General features: G+C 35.9%; 1 protein-coding gene across 3 annotated transcripts in view; it reads left to right on the top strand.

The window, feature by feature from the left end:
• Positions 1-12,650, top strand: part of ARID4B (AT-rich interaction domain 4B) — an 88,118-nt gene that overhangs the window by 30,851 nt on the left and 44,617 nt on the right. For all 3 annotated transcript variants that reach the window (XM_030235990.2, XM_030235988.2, XM_050971983.1), the window contains exons 4-7: positions 4,057-4,122; positions 4,719-4,809; positions 8,888-8,967; positions 11,309-11,400. In XM_030235990.2, the coding sequence (XP_030091850.1) occupies positions 4,057-4,122; positions 4,719-4,809; positions 8,888-8,967; positions 11,309-11,400 (329 nt within the window). The remainder of the gene's footprint in view (positions 1-4,056; positions 4,123-4,718; positions 4,810-8,887; positions 8,968-11,308; positions 11,401-12,650) is intronic.

Here is a 12,650-nt window from a genome sequence, read left to right as displayed (position 1 = left end):
GAAAATCTAAAGTATCATTTCTAGAAATAAAGAGAGCAATACCCTGAGAAATGGCTGTATATTTCTGTTGGGATAATGTTGCCCTAAAAACTGATTTGGGAGGAGGTACTATTTTTTTGCTTCGCCTCTTAACCTCATATAGAAACATTAAAGAACAAGGATCAAAACCATGTAGAAAATACAAGTTAGATTGTTGCTCCTCAAGAGTTATAGTGGCAGTTTTTATATCTCCTGAAATTTAAGTGAAAAATGTGTAAAATGTGATTGGTGATAAGCTGTTATTGAAGACTATTGCACACTGTAAACTAGTGTGCATTGTTTGACTCTGCCCTCATGCTGTGGCTGATTTTTGCCTATAGTGTGTCTGAGGGAGTGAGCAGGCACTCTCCATAAACCCTGGTGGGAAGGTCTGTTGTCACTTACCTGATAGGAATGTTAAATACAGCAAGAAGATTTTAGTCTTAAATCTGCCAGAAGAGCAAATCAGTGGTCTTTTCATTTCATTAGTCAAAACTCTTAATAGCATCAGCTGGTGTGTGCTTTACAGTACCATTGGCTTTTAGTGAATAAGTATTGCTATTTGAGCTGTTAAGCATCAGTATTTAAGTACAGGAATTTTATTGTGCCTAGATCAGTGAAATCTTAACTCATTTCAGTTCTTTGGGGAACTTTCAGTCCACCTCCTTAGATGGCCACTTGCTATTTATTATTCAGTGCTAAGTATTTTCTTATGGGTTTATCACTTGAAGTTTGGTCACTGCAAGGTTTTCAGAAAGATCTTGACATGAAATGGAATTTTTCTGTGAATTGTTTGTGGAGATTTTGTACAAAGCCCTCTGGATTCAGTTTTGTGTATGTGTTGCTTAGAGCAGTTTGGTCCCAGTACTGTTGTTGCTTTCCAGAGTAACGTGGTTGAGATTTTTTGGGTGAAGTGCTGTAGCAATATCTGTTTACATTGTTTTTTCTCCACCAAGAATGTGTATTTCTTAAACTTAGTAGTGACCCTCTGATTTTCTCTGAAAATCTGTTCAGCTCTTCCTGGCACATGCATACTTTCCCAAATATTAGCTCCAAGAAAGATTCTCATTAGCAGGTGTGCTTTGTCTGGAATTTTGGTAGTTTTACCTGCTGCATTATTTTTTTCACATGCTGAATGGGTTTCATTTGGCCCCGGTTTATATTTTATGCCTTTGTCTTCTAGAACTACTGGAGCAGAAGGAAAGTCAGTTAACTTCATACTGTCAGTTTTAGTGTAAAGCAGTAATTTAAGTTAATAACTAGATGTTCTGCTGAGAAAGTAGAATTGCAACAAAATTCTTTCGATATGGAGTATTGTAATCTTCAGACAAGTAAAATTTGTTTAATTGGGTCTCTTTTCATGTACTTTCTTCTTCTGTTGAATTCTGCTTCCTAGAATATTTTGAGGAGATACCTTTATGTCAACTTTCCCTTTACAACATAATTTAAAAACTTCATTCAATTTGCTGCAGGTGCTATGTACTTATAATTTCAGTATCAATAGGGACTGCATTTGGCACTTTAGTAGTCTTTGGCAAATTCTGTGCATGGTACAGAATTCTACAGTAACATATAACAGCATTGCACACTTGCTCATGGAAATCAGTAGAACTTCAGATTTGCCTGGGCTTTTCAAATGTGTTGAAGGCAGTACAAATTTGACTCAAGGGCAAGATTTTGGGTGTTACAGGAGTGTCTATCAGATTTATTGTAGCTTCATTTAGAGAGTTATTTAAGCTAGTTTATTTTGGCAGTATCTCCTAAAACAATTAGCAAAATCATCCACCACCACTTGCATTTGGGCACCCTGCACAGAAGTTTCAGAAGAAACTGTTTTCTGTGTGGGTCTTTATTAAACAGAAATAAGTAAAGCTGCTGCTGTAATAGGACTTACTAGGTCTGTCTTTTCAGGATGGTGAAGAAAAAAGAAATTCCAGCTGAGTCTAACCAAGTTGATGTGTGGAATGTCTTAGTCTTTTGCCTGAGACAGAAAGTTTCCACACTGCTAAGTATTGTGAGAATTAGAACCCACAACTAATAACTAATGACACCACTTTTCTCTTCTTCAAGAAAGGCCAGCAGTGTCACACTGAGTTTGGAGTTTGAATATTTATGTTAATAACCAGTACTTTTTGAGCACATATGAATATCTCAAAAAGCAAAACCTGATGGTATCAAAACTCTCCCCCCAAAGAGTCAAAGCCCCAAGACATCTTTGAAAAGACAAACCATTCTGGAATACACAATAGCAATTTGCTTTGTTTACCTTTCATAGAGTACATTGTGGCTGACTCCTGTTCTGGATAGAATTCCTTTTTGCTGCAAAATACATTTAAGATAATTACAGAAAGTAAATAAAACCAGATGTCTCTAAATCAAAACTGGTTTACTGGGTATTTCACACGAGCCACTAGTGACCCTTGGTTTCAGATTATTTTGAATCTTAACTTTCTAGATAAATTCCTGCAAAGAGAGACTTAATTAAATACCTGTATCTGTCAGGATGAAGTTCAGAAAAGTAGTCCTTGCTCAGTTAATTCCTAGCCTGAATCCTTTGTCTGCCTTTTGGTTAAAAGATATGATTTTGTCTGTGTGGTAGACCAAGTATTTGCCATCAGCAAGTGAGATGTGCAGGTCTAAAAAAAGAACATACTCTCACAACTGTATGTGTTGCTGTAGTTCTGACTACAAGAAGGATGGATGACTATTTCATTGAAGTAGCACCTGGAAGGGGCAGTGTAGCATTTTAGTGCATTTGTTTTCCAGTCAGTCAAGAGATTGTCCTTAGTCCTGGTTGTAGGTGCTGCTCTTGGCAAAACTTTAAATCTCCTCTCTGAGTAGGCTGTGTAGGAGTTGATGTTAGAGAACAATGTGGTTCTGAAGGAAATTTTGCTGTTCCTGTGTGCTACAGTGAAACTCTCAACGGCAGTGTGAACATGCTCGTGGCTATGCTTGTGAAGCAAGTCCTGATTTTAATGTAGGATTGCTGTAGTTGAGAGCTGGTGTTATACAGCTGGATCTCATGTTACATTCTTACTTATTTCAAATACTCAGTAAAACATCATATACTTCAACATCAAGAGAGTCTGTTCTAGTGAACATCAGAACATCATTTGTGTGTTAATAAAGGTACATAGGTACATAAAATGTAATTCTAGAATTTTCTCAGTTTCCTATAATTTTAAAACTGGAGTGGAAATAAAACTTCAGATGTAATCAATCCTATGACTTTCAGTGTAACCAAGTTAATTGTGAATGAAACAAAAGGTGAATGTCTGTAGCACCTGGTACAGATAACTTAATCATACATTTGAATTTCCAGACCAAGTTTTTTTTCCTGAGGACAGAGTGTATAGGATTAAAGACAACAGCCTTTGTATCTTTATGGGAATTACAGGGGAAAATAATTTAATGTATTTACAGGATTTACTAACTCTGGTTTGGAAGGACTGAAAAGTTAGCTGGTTTTACATTTTGGTCCCATTAACTCAGTGTGTAGGCTAGACTGACATTGACTGAAAGCCTGTTTGAGTTGTTCATTTTGTTTAGTCAACAGCAGTGTCCTGTACTTTTGTTAGTCTTTCAACCACGAGGTGAAAAATGCACTTTTATCAGCAAAAGATAAAGATGCTAAAACTGTTTGATTTCAAAGCATTGAAATATAAGTGTTTCTTTAAAGTTGTACTCAGAAGTTTTGAAACTTTCTCCTTTCTTGCTGTGGTACTAGAGATGTTCAGATAACTTAAAAGAACTGCACAGATAATTTTTGACCATTAGACAATTTTGTTATACTCTTGCCTGTTATTTCCTTTAGAGATAATGATTCTATTGTGAAAGAGAAAAATATTTTAGGAGATTTGATACCTAAGGAATTAGCCCCTCATATTTCTATAATATATGAAAAAGGCAGCTTTCAGCAAGTGGGGTGATTATGGTGATTACCTGTAAAATGAGAGTAAGAAAAGGGCTATTGACGTTTGCTTGTGCTTATGCTGCTCAATTGTATCAAGTGATTGTCAGTTGAATTATATTTTTTAGGTAACCTTTAGGCACGATTCTTCAACAGTGGAAGTGCAAGATGACCACATTAAGGGTCCCTTAAAGGTAATAAATTTGATTTATATCTTGCTAATGCTTTGAAAAACATTTTTCTTTTCAGTATCTGACATAAGTGTGCATATACGGTGTGGGGTGGGAGTAGAGGGTTTAACTTATTACACAGGCTAGATAGGATCACAAAGCATAAGAGGTAATGCTACAGAGTTAGAGGTAGTATACTCTTTATGTTGGATTATTTCTTTGTAGTTAAAGGGGATGCAGCACAGGCTGGTGAAAGCCTCTTTGTCCTTTTTGCCTTAAAGCTAAGAAGTATGGCTGGCACTGATATTTAGTCACCATTCCTTTGGAGAACCCGGCAGGAGGATTTGATGGGAAAGCTCTTATACAAGAGAATGACATCACTCAAATTGGTTCTTGTTCCCCACCTGCTGGCAGGAAATAATCAGCTCAGTTAGTTGGCTTATTTTAAAGGAATGAAAACAGAAGTTTGAGGGATACAAGTTTATTCAAGTGAAACTGGAAAAATATTTTATATTTGACATGGAATAGGCTAGAAATGATCTCTGTTTGCTATCACAAAAGTGTTGATTTCATTGCTTGTGTTTGAAACTCTCCAGTGCTAAGTGAATTCTCTATTTTAGGTAGGAACTGTTGTGGAAGTGAAGAATCCAGATGGAACATACCAGGAAGCAGTTATCAACAAATTAACAGATGCAAGTTGGTACACTGTAGGTAAGAGAAAGATTTATGTATTTGAATAAAACTTCTGACTTAAAAATAAGCCTGTGATCTGGACATGTCCTAAGTATGGTGAGAGAGATTTTTTGGAGATGCTTTTTTCTGTGAAAAAACTTTAAAGATAAACTTCTTATTTTGGTTTTTTATAAGAAACTGTGCCCTTTATGATCTGAATTTGGGACACCAAATAAAGATGTAGTGAATTGCTCTATAACTGGTGACTGCTCCTTAGATATTAAATACACTTGTTAAATATTCTGAAGCAAAGTATGCTGTCATAGATCCTTAAAAAGTGAAGAAGTGCTTTTAAAACACAAGCTGCAGCACCTAATTTCCCCACTCCCAGACTTAGCCTTTACAACAGCTGCTGTTAAAATACACACAGCTTATTATAATGTGATATTTCAGATGTTTGATTATATACCACATACTCTATAACCAGTAGAGAGTGGAGGCTTTTTTAAATTTAAATACAGGAAATGTATTGATTTTTGAAAAAACTACATAGCCCTCTCCTGGGTAGATATCGGAAGTTGAAGACTAGACCTTCAAAGTACTTTAGTGAGACTTAGTTCTTTTGAGGTATGAGTTATTGTTAATGAGGTGATGTTGAACAACTAGGGAAAGACTTTATTTTCCCTAGTCGTAGTCCTTTCAGAAGGGAATAGAGCTCTAAATTTAGGTAAGACCTTACAGATAAGTGTTGAAGGAAATATGTCTGTTTTTCTTTTGGAGAAGTAGATTCTATTAGTGTAGGTGAGACTGGGTTAGGATGGGGTGAAACATAAACATAACGTACAAAGACAATAACTAACATTATAGTGTTTTGGTAATTAATACAGAAGTGGCTCAGATATGAAGGCTTTTAAGAAGCAAATGGTATGGCTGGTGTTAGAACTGTGTTGTATGGCTCTGTTTATGTTTCTGAGAAAGTGTGAGGTTAGCAGTTCAGCAAGAAGAATAAGATAGGAAGCCGTGCATATTAAATTTTGAAGGTAGGTGTCACGGAGTTGCAGTCAAAGGAGATGTCTGTCAAAAATCCTGAACTTGGGAAATAGGAAGAAGTATGGGTTTCAGTCTCAACTCTTGTGTTTTGTAGATAAAAGCAGACAAAAGCATGTTGACCTTGCTGAATTGGTGAAAGGAGCACAGCTGCTGGCAGGGTAGTGCACTTTGATGGAGAACTGACTCTAGCTGTGGATGATTAGGATAATCTTTGTCAGGAGGGTGACTGGAATGAGACGAGAATTACCTTTTCTGACAGTGATGACTTTGCAGATCTGAGTGAAAGTCCAACTGTAAAATACAGTTGCCATTTACCAGGTTCCAGAATTGGCACTCATCTTAACTAGCAGTTACCTAATGTTGTCCTAGCACTTGCTGAGATGCAGCTATTATTTGCACTGTTAATGATTTTGTGAATAAAATCCCTATGATTTGGTGAAAAATTTGTGAAGGCATAGATCCATCTGAAGTAGTACCTTTCCAAAAGTTACTTTAGACCAGATAAGCCATTGCAGCAGAATCTGAAGAGGAATAACCCTTTGAGGGCTGCTTGAGACCTCTTTTAACCCTGAAGAATGGGCAGAGTTGCTTTGAATGTCCCTGTGTGTCTTGTGTTAAGGCATTGTCTGAATAGAAATTGCACATCAATTTGCTTACATGTCTTTTTTTGGTGCTACTGCTTTCCTACCAAAGAACAGCAAAAACTAAATTTAAATTTTTATAAAAATCCAACTAGTATAGTCTTTTAAAATTAGTATAGCACTGTGTGTGGGTATGTATAGGTATGTATATGTATGCATAAAACTTGTAAATTTAATAGGCATACAGATATAAAAATGTATACACACACACACACACACACACACTACATACATACATGCATGCATACATACATACATAAATGTCCTTAGTTTTGCCTGCCCTGTGAAAAATCTTCAAGAACTCAAGGTGTTTAAGTCCTGGTAACTAGATACTGTTTTGTCATTCATATAAATGTCTCTTAAAGTCTGTGTTTGCTATTAAGGGGGGAAGAAAATGGCAGGATTATTTGCTTTACTGAAAATGCAGAGGTATGCACGTTCAAAAGTAGTCTTACTTCTGCACTTTTTTGTCATTACAATGCTTTTTCACAGAATTCAAAGTGGTTTTGGTTGCATTAAGTTGTGTCTTTTTTTCCTCGCCCTCCCTGGCTTTTCTCGTGTAGTTTCAGAATATGTGATTTTAAATAGATTACACTCCTGATGCTTGCTCAGTAGATCGTTTTCAGGATGTTCCAATAGATCAGAATGTCATTAAGCCATATGTGCCATTCTGGCCACATAAGTCTTTCAGAGAGGTCAGACTTTTCCTCTGAAAGTATTTGTGTTATGGAAGAAGATTAAGATTCCCTCTGGCAGGGAAGAGGCCACAAGCAGATTACTACATAGGACACATTATGTGGCTACCTGCCTAGCTCAGAATAGGTTTACCTCTGCTGTAGTCAGCTTATCTCTTGAAGTGGATAGATTTTTTCTATCTCTCATTATGTAAAGAGACTGTTTTGTTAATTAACTCAAACTGGATTAGGAACTTGCTGACTTCTACTTTGCTTAACCAAAGGGGAGCTTAATTATGCCTTGACCATTTGAGATGCAGTTCCAAATCTAAGTGGTTTGTGTGCATTTCTTGCCATTGATACTTTTCAGCAAATGTTGAAGTGAAGGATGTGCATCTCTTAACTGATACTGTATCACAATTGAACAGTGTTCAACAATTACTGTAGTCCATAAAACAAGCTGGGGAACTGTAATTACAAGGGGAAGTTTCTTCAAGAGTACTCAATTTTATATTGGGATGAAAAAATCACAGAACTAAATAGAAGGTTCTTTAATACCAAGTAAATATATGTTGAGAATTTTGATGTACCTTGTTGCTTTTTGTATATTTTTATTTGAGTTAGTAAACATTGAAGAGTAGAGCACCCTCCATCGGAAAGCAAGAAATTAAATTGATCTCTTTAATCTTGATGGTCAACAGCCATTCTGCTGTTACTTTGATATGTTGATGGGCAGAAGAGGATGTTTAAATGAATCTTAAGAAGTTGCTGAAACTTTTTTTTAAATGAAATACTTTAATGTTATCTTGGGGTTGTTTCTGTCCCTGCAAAAGTCTTTGAGGTCACTGCTGTGTGGGAGCAAGAATATAATTATCACTGCTCAAGAGGGGAGAAGAGATAAATTCTTTTCTCACTGAACAGTGCAAGCAAAGCCTTAGAGTTAAAATCTGTCACCAGGCTTTCATCTGTTAAGTACCTGCAGAATTTTTGACAAAAGCTTACTTTTTATTTGACCAGTTCATCAGGTTCTGACGAACCCACCTTAAATGTGTGCAGTGCATTTCAGGATTCTAAAGGATGTAGCTGAATGAACTGTATTACGAACTTGTTTCCAGTTGACCTAGTGATAGTAGAGATAGCAAAAAGTCTGGAAACTGGGAGCTGCACAGTTCTGTCAGTAGAGCTGGGTTTGGTGATTGTCAGCACTATGGCTATTGTCATCTTCTAGGATGGTATCACTGTTGTTCTGTAGCTTAGTTGTATGAAGTCAGTAGAGAAAGTCATTAAACTTCTATACAATGTTAAACTGCAGCTTTTTTCTATAAATATCCAATTATGTTTCTCCATGGTAAGCGGAGCTTCCACTTGAATATCACAGGAGTTGTGTAATTAAATTCTTTAAAAATTATTAATGTTAGAAAAAATAGTTTTTGAATGTTAGAAAAAATAGGTTTTGAATTCTAGTGTGTTGAATTTAATTTCATGTCACCATGAATTGTCTGATCAACTACTGATTACTCAAAGTATGCAAGTGTAAAGTAGCTATGGTGAGAGAGCAGCCCTATTTATTTGTATTTGTATCAGTCTGTGAAATGCTTTACTCGGTCTGCAGCATTATCTGGGCACAGGTTTGTTCCAAGGGTTGACTACATGAATATATATCCCATTCTTTCTGACATGTAAATGAATTGCTTATTAATACCCTGAGTTAAAAAGAAATGTTTTCTTTCCTCACTTCTTGTCTGGTGGCAGTATTTGATGATGGTGATGAGAAGACTCTGAGACGCTCTTCCCTGTGTTTAAAAGGAGAAAGACATTTTGCTGAGAGTGAGGTAATTGAAGAGTTCTAATATTGCAACTTTTTATTTAGAAAAATTTCAAAGTGATACTTTTATTACTTCAGTGTTTAGTATGTTATGTGTATCCATGCTACTAAAAATGGGGATTATGCAAAGTGTGGTCCACAGGGTCTGGCTTACTGTTTTTTATAAGTAAGAAATACAGTTAGATTTCACCAAACTGTGTAAGTTGAGAAACAAAACCAGCATTTTATCTTTTTCATTTTTATATTATTGATAATTCATAGATTGTAGATCACACTAAAAACCTGCAATCACATAACTACTTTGCATTGTTTAAAAAATTACCTGCATTAATGATGGAAAAAAATCACAATATACTTATAACATGAAAAGTAATATAATTTATAACATAAAAAAACTAATGTACATGTTTCTGCAAAGTAAAATTCTGCTGCATTTTTGATAGTCAAACCCAATTTGTAATAGTTAATGAAACATAAATGCTTTTCTTTCAAATGGCCAATAATAAGTTGCTGTTACTTTTTTATATGACAACAGCTACCAGTATTTTGAAGCTGGCTCATGTCTTAGAGGTGATTTACACATTAAAGTATGCAAACATTTGTAGCACATTCCAAATAATTGGAGTTTCAGAATGAGGGTTATTCCTTCATATTATGTAAGACAATCTGGACGGATGGGCAGATTTATGTAAACATGTTTGTTTATTGGGCAGCTGCTGAAGATGGGGTTTTTTGTTCTACATAAGTGTGCTGTTACTGCAGTCAGCTGAGTTTGTTGTTTGCATGCTGCATTCTTGTGAAGATTCAGGTATCTTCTAGAATCCTAAATCAGGATTAAACCTATGTAAAGGTGGGAGCCTAATTAGATGTCTAAATCTAGATTCCGATAGAAATTCTGTTATTTTAAAGATTGTGGTATTCCTTCAATTAATTCTTTTGTTATTAATGATCAGCACAACTGAAAATTAGATTTCTTCTGTTCCATAAATAGTATTTTAATATGGTTTCAGGTGTATTACCTTAGAGTGCATGGGTTGAAAATTTTTGTCTACGTATATTGCTTTGTGACCTCTTTGGCTGAATGAGAGTAATTTGGATTGTTTTGTCACATTCAAAGAAACCTTACATTCAGATGACTGCTTCTTATTTTTATCATCTTTTTTTTCATCTAAGTTTTTGATGTTTTGCCAGAAGTCACTGATTTGCAATTCACTGTCACCAGCTCTGAATGAAACATGTTGTACATTTCTAATAATTACCTTGTGATTGCAGAGCTACACAGCGGGGAAAATTACATCTCAAATTTCTTTTGTAATTAGGCCAGTGCCCCACAGTTGTCTTGTTCTGATACTGCTTCCCAAGTGTGTGGTGTAGAATCTTTTAGGATGTCCACCGCACTCAGAAGTAGTTATACATTTATTTTTAGATTTTAAAAAGCCAGTTTTATTGTCCCTCAGTCAATTCTCTGAGACAGAATACTTCTGAAATGCTTGTCGGTGTTACACTTTGTGAAGTTCATGCATGACAAAGAAGTTGAGGTCAGAGGACTATATTTAATTTGGAAGGCTTTCTGCCTTCTTTGAAAGAACAATAATAAGTGGCTTTACAAAAAATTATTGTGTACCAGGAGCCTTCAAGTCAGGAATGGTTATCATTTAAACAGGTAACAGCAGGCTTAAGGAGAGAAGATACTGCATGTCTATGAATTCCTTCTGTTGAAGGATTCTTCCTGGACAGAGAAAGTTCTTTCTCTCCCTCTCTTTCTCTTTTGATTCTGATAAAGCATCAATTAGCATTCTCCCAATTATCAATATAGCAGCCTCTTTGAAATTGTTTTAGAATCTCTCTCAGACATCAAAGTATGAATTACTAACAAAAAATTAAAATAAGTTTTCATGTTTCCTGCTGTTGAGTGATCTTGCTGTTTCATTTCAAAGGGGACCTTTGTTCATTTTTTTGTAGATGATTCAGTATTTAGTCAAATTATAGGATAGGCAGAAAATTAATCTGGTAGAGATGGAATATGCCAGGTGAACAGAATACCTGATACTTATTTCTCTGTGTTTTGATGGTCCAAAGACAGGACTTCGGGGAAGAATTGTTAGTGTGTATGTTCAACAAAAGTTAATTATTTTAGATGTGCAGAGAAAGTGTTGAAAAAAACCTGCAAAAAAACCACATTTCTTTTTTAAAATCTAAGTGTGACATATAGGATGTACTTCTGTATTTCTTTTATAATGAGAAAGTCTCTGTTGATAAAAATTGCTTCAGTGAAGCAGGTGGTTTGGAGAATAACTTATGCCAGCTTTTTCTTATGTATATGCATATGTATTTTTTCATTTCAACAGACATTAGATCAGCTTCCACTCACCAATCCTGAACACTTTGGGACTCCTGTTATAGGAAAGAAAACAAACAGGGGAAGGAGATCCAATCATATGTAAGTTAAATATTTTGATATCTGTGCTGTGTGTAATCAATTCTGAAGCTTTCAGCATGTGTCAAGTTTTATTATTTGTATGTTCAGGCTTCTCTTATTAAAAAAACAGGAGGCCGGATGAAATATGTTGTTTAGCACTCAGTTTGAAACTCAGGTTCATGTCTATTGTTGCATACAAGCATTTCAAGTCTTCATGTAATCAATATTTAAAATAGCACCAAGTATAGGCAAGAGCTTTTTCTTGTTTAAAAAAAAAAAAAGGTGGCATCCCAAATGGAAATGGGACAGTGAATTGTACAAACATCTCTGTGGTGTTGTAAATATGTTGGACTCAAGCTGAAATAATTACAATGCAGTCCTTGTCCAGCTGATAGGAAGTCTTTGTGGAAGGGCCCAGAATCCTCATATAGACCTGTGGTTTCTGAGTACAGGGTATCTGAAGGGCTTTTAGGCATAGATGAGCAGTATTTACTGAATTACTGTATGGGTCAGGTTGGAAGGGGCCACAGTGGAGCATCTGGTCCAACCTTCCTGTTCAAGCAGGGCCATCCTAGAGCACCTGGCACAGGGTTGTGTCCAGATGGTTCTTGAACATCTCCACTGAAGGAGTCTTCACAACCTCTCAGGATAATCTGTTCCAGTGTGCAGTCACCTGCACAATAAAGAAGTTCTTCCTCATATCCAGGTGGAACTTCCTGTGCCTCAGTTTCTTCCCACTGCTTCTAGTATAGTTTGCAACAGAGCTTACTGATATAAAAGCAAAGTTCAAGAATTTTTAGGTGCCAAAATTCTTGGTAGCTGTGGTCTTGATAAACCAGTGTTACATAGTCCAGTGCCTATTCTTCATTGTTTGTGGGTGGGTTGTGAGGTTTTTGTGTGTGTGTGTGTGGGTTTATGTGAGGTTTTTTTTGCTTGTTTGCTTGAAGTTTTTTAGGTGTAGTGGTTTTCATGCCTGGGTTTTTGCACTTTCTAGTGGCTTGAAATAAATGTTGCCCTGTATATGCAGAGGAGCTATAAATTTACTCAGAAAATTGTTGAGTTACTAATATGTGAGGTAGTGAAAAAAAGCTGAAAAAAGCTGGTATTACAACAGAGTATGTGATTGTAGTATCCTTGATGTCTCTGACTGTACAGGATATTGTACAGGGTTGTACAGGATATTATTATGTTAGAAGCAACACACTTATCTTTATCTTGTTGTTAAAACTGAGTTCACTGAGTTTAAAGACACTTATACCAGTATCTGTGCA

Source organism: Serinus canaria, chromosome 3, assembly GCF_022539315.1.
Source record: "Serinus canaria isolate serCan28SL12 chromosome 3, serCan2020, whole genome shotgun sequence".
In the NCBI taxonomy this organism is placed as follows: Eukaryota; Metazoa; Chordata; class Aves; order Passeriformes; family Fringillidae; genus Serinus; species Serinus canaria.
This window is presented reverse-complemented; position numbering and strand designations above follow the sequence as displayed.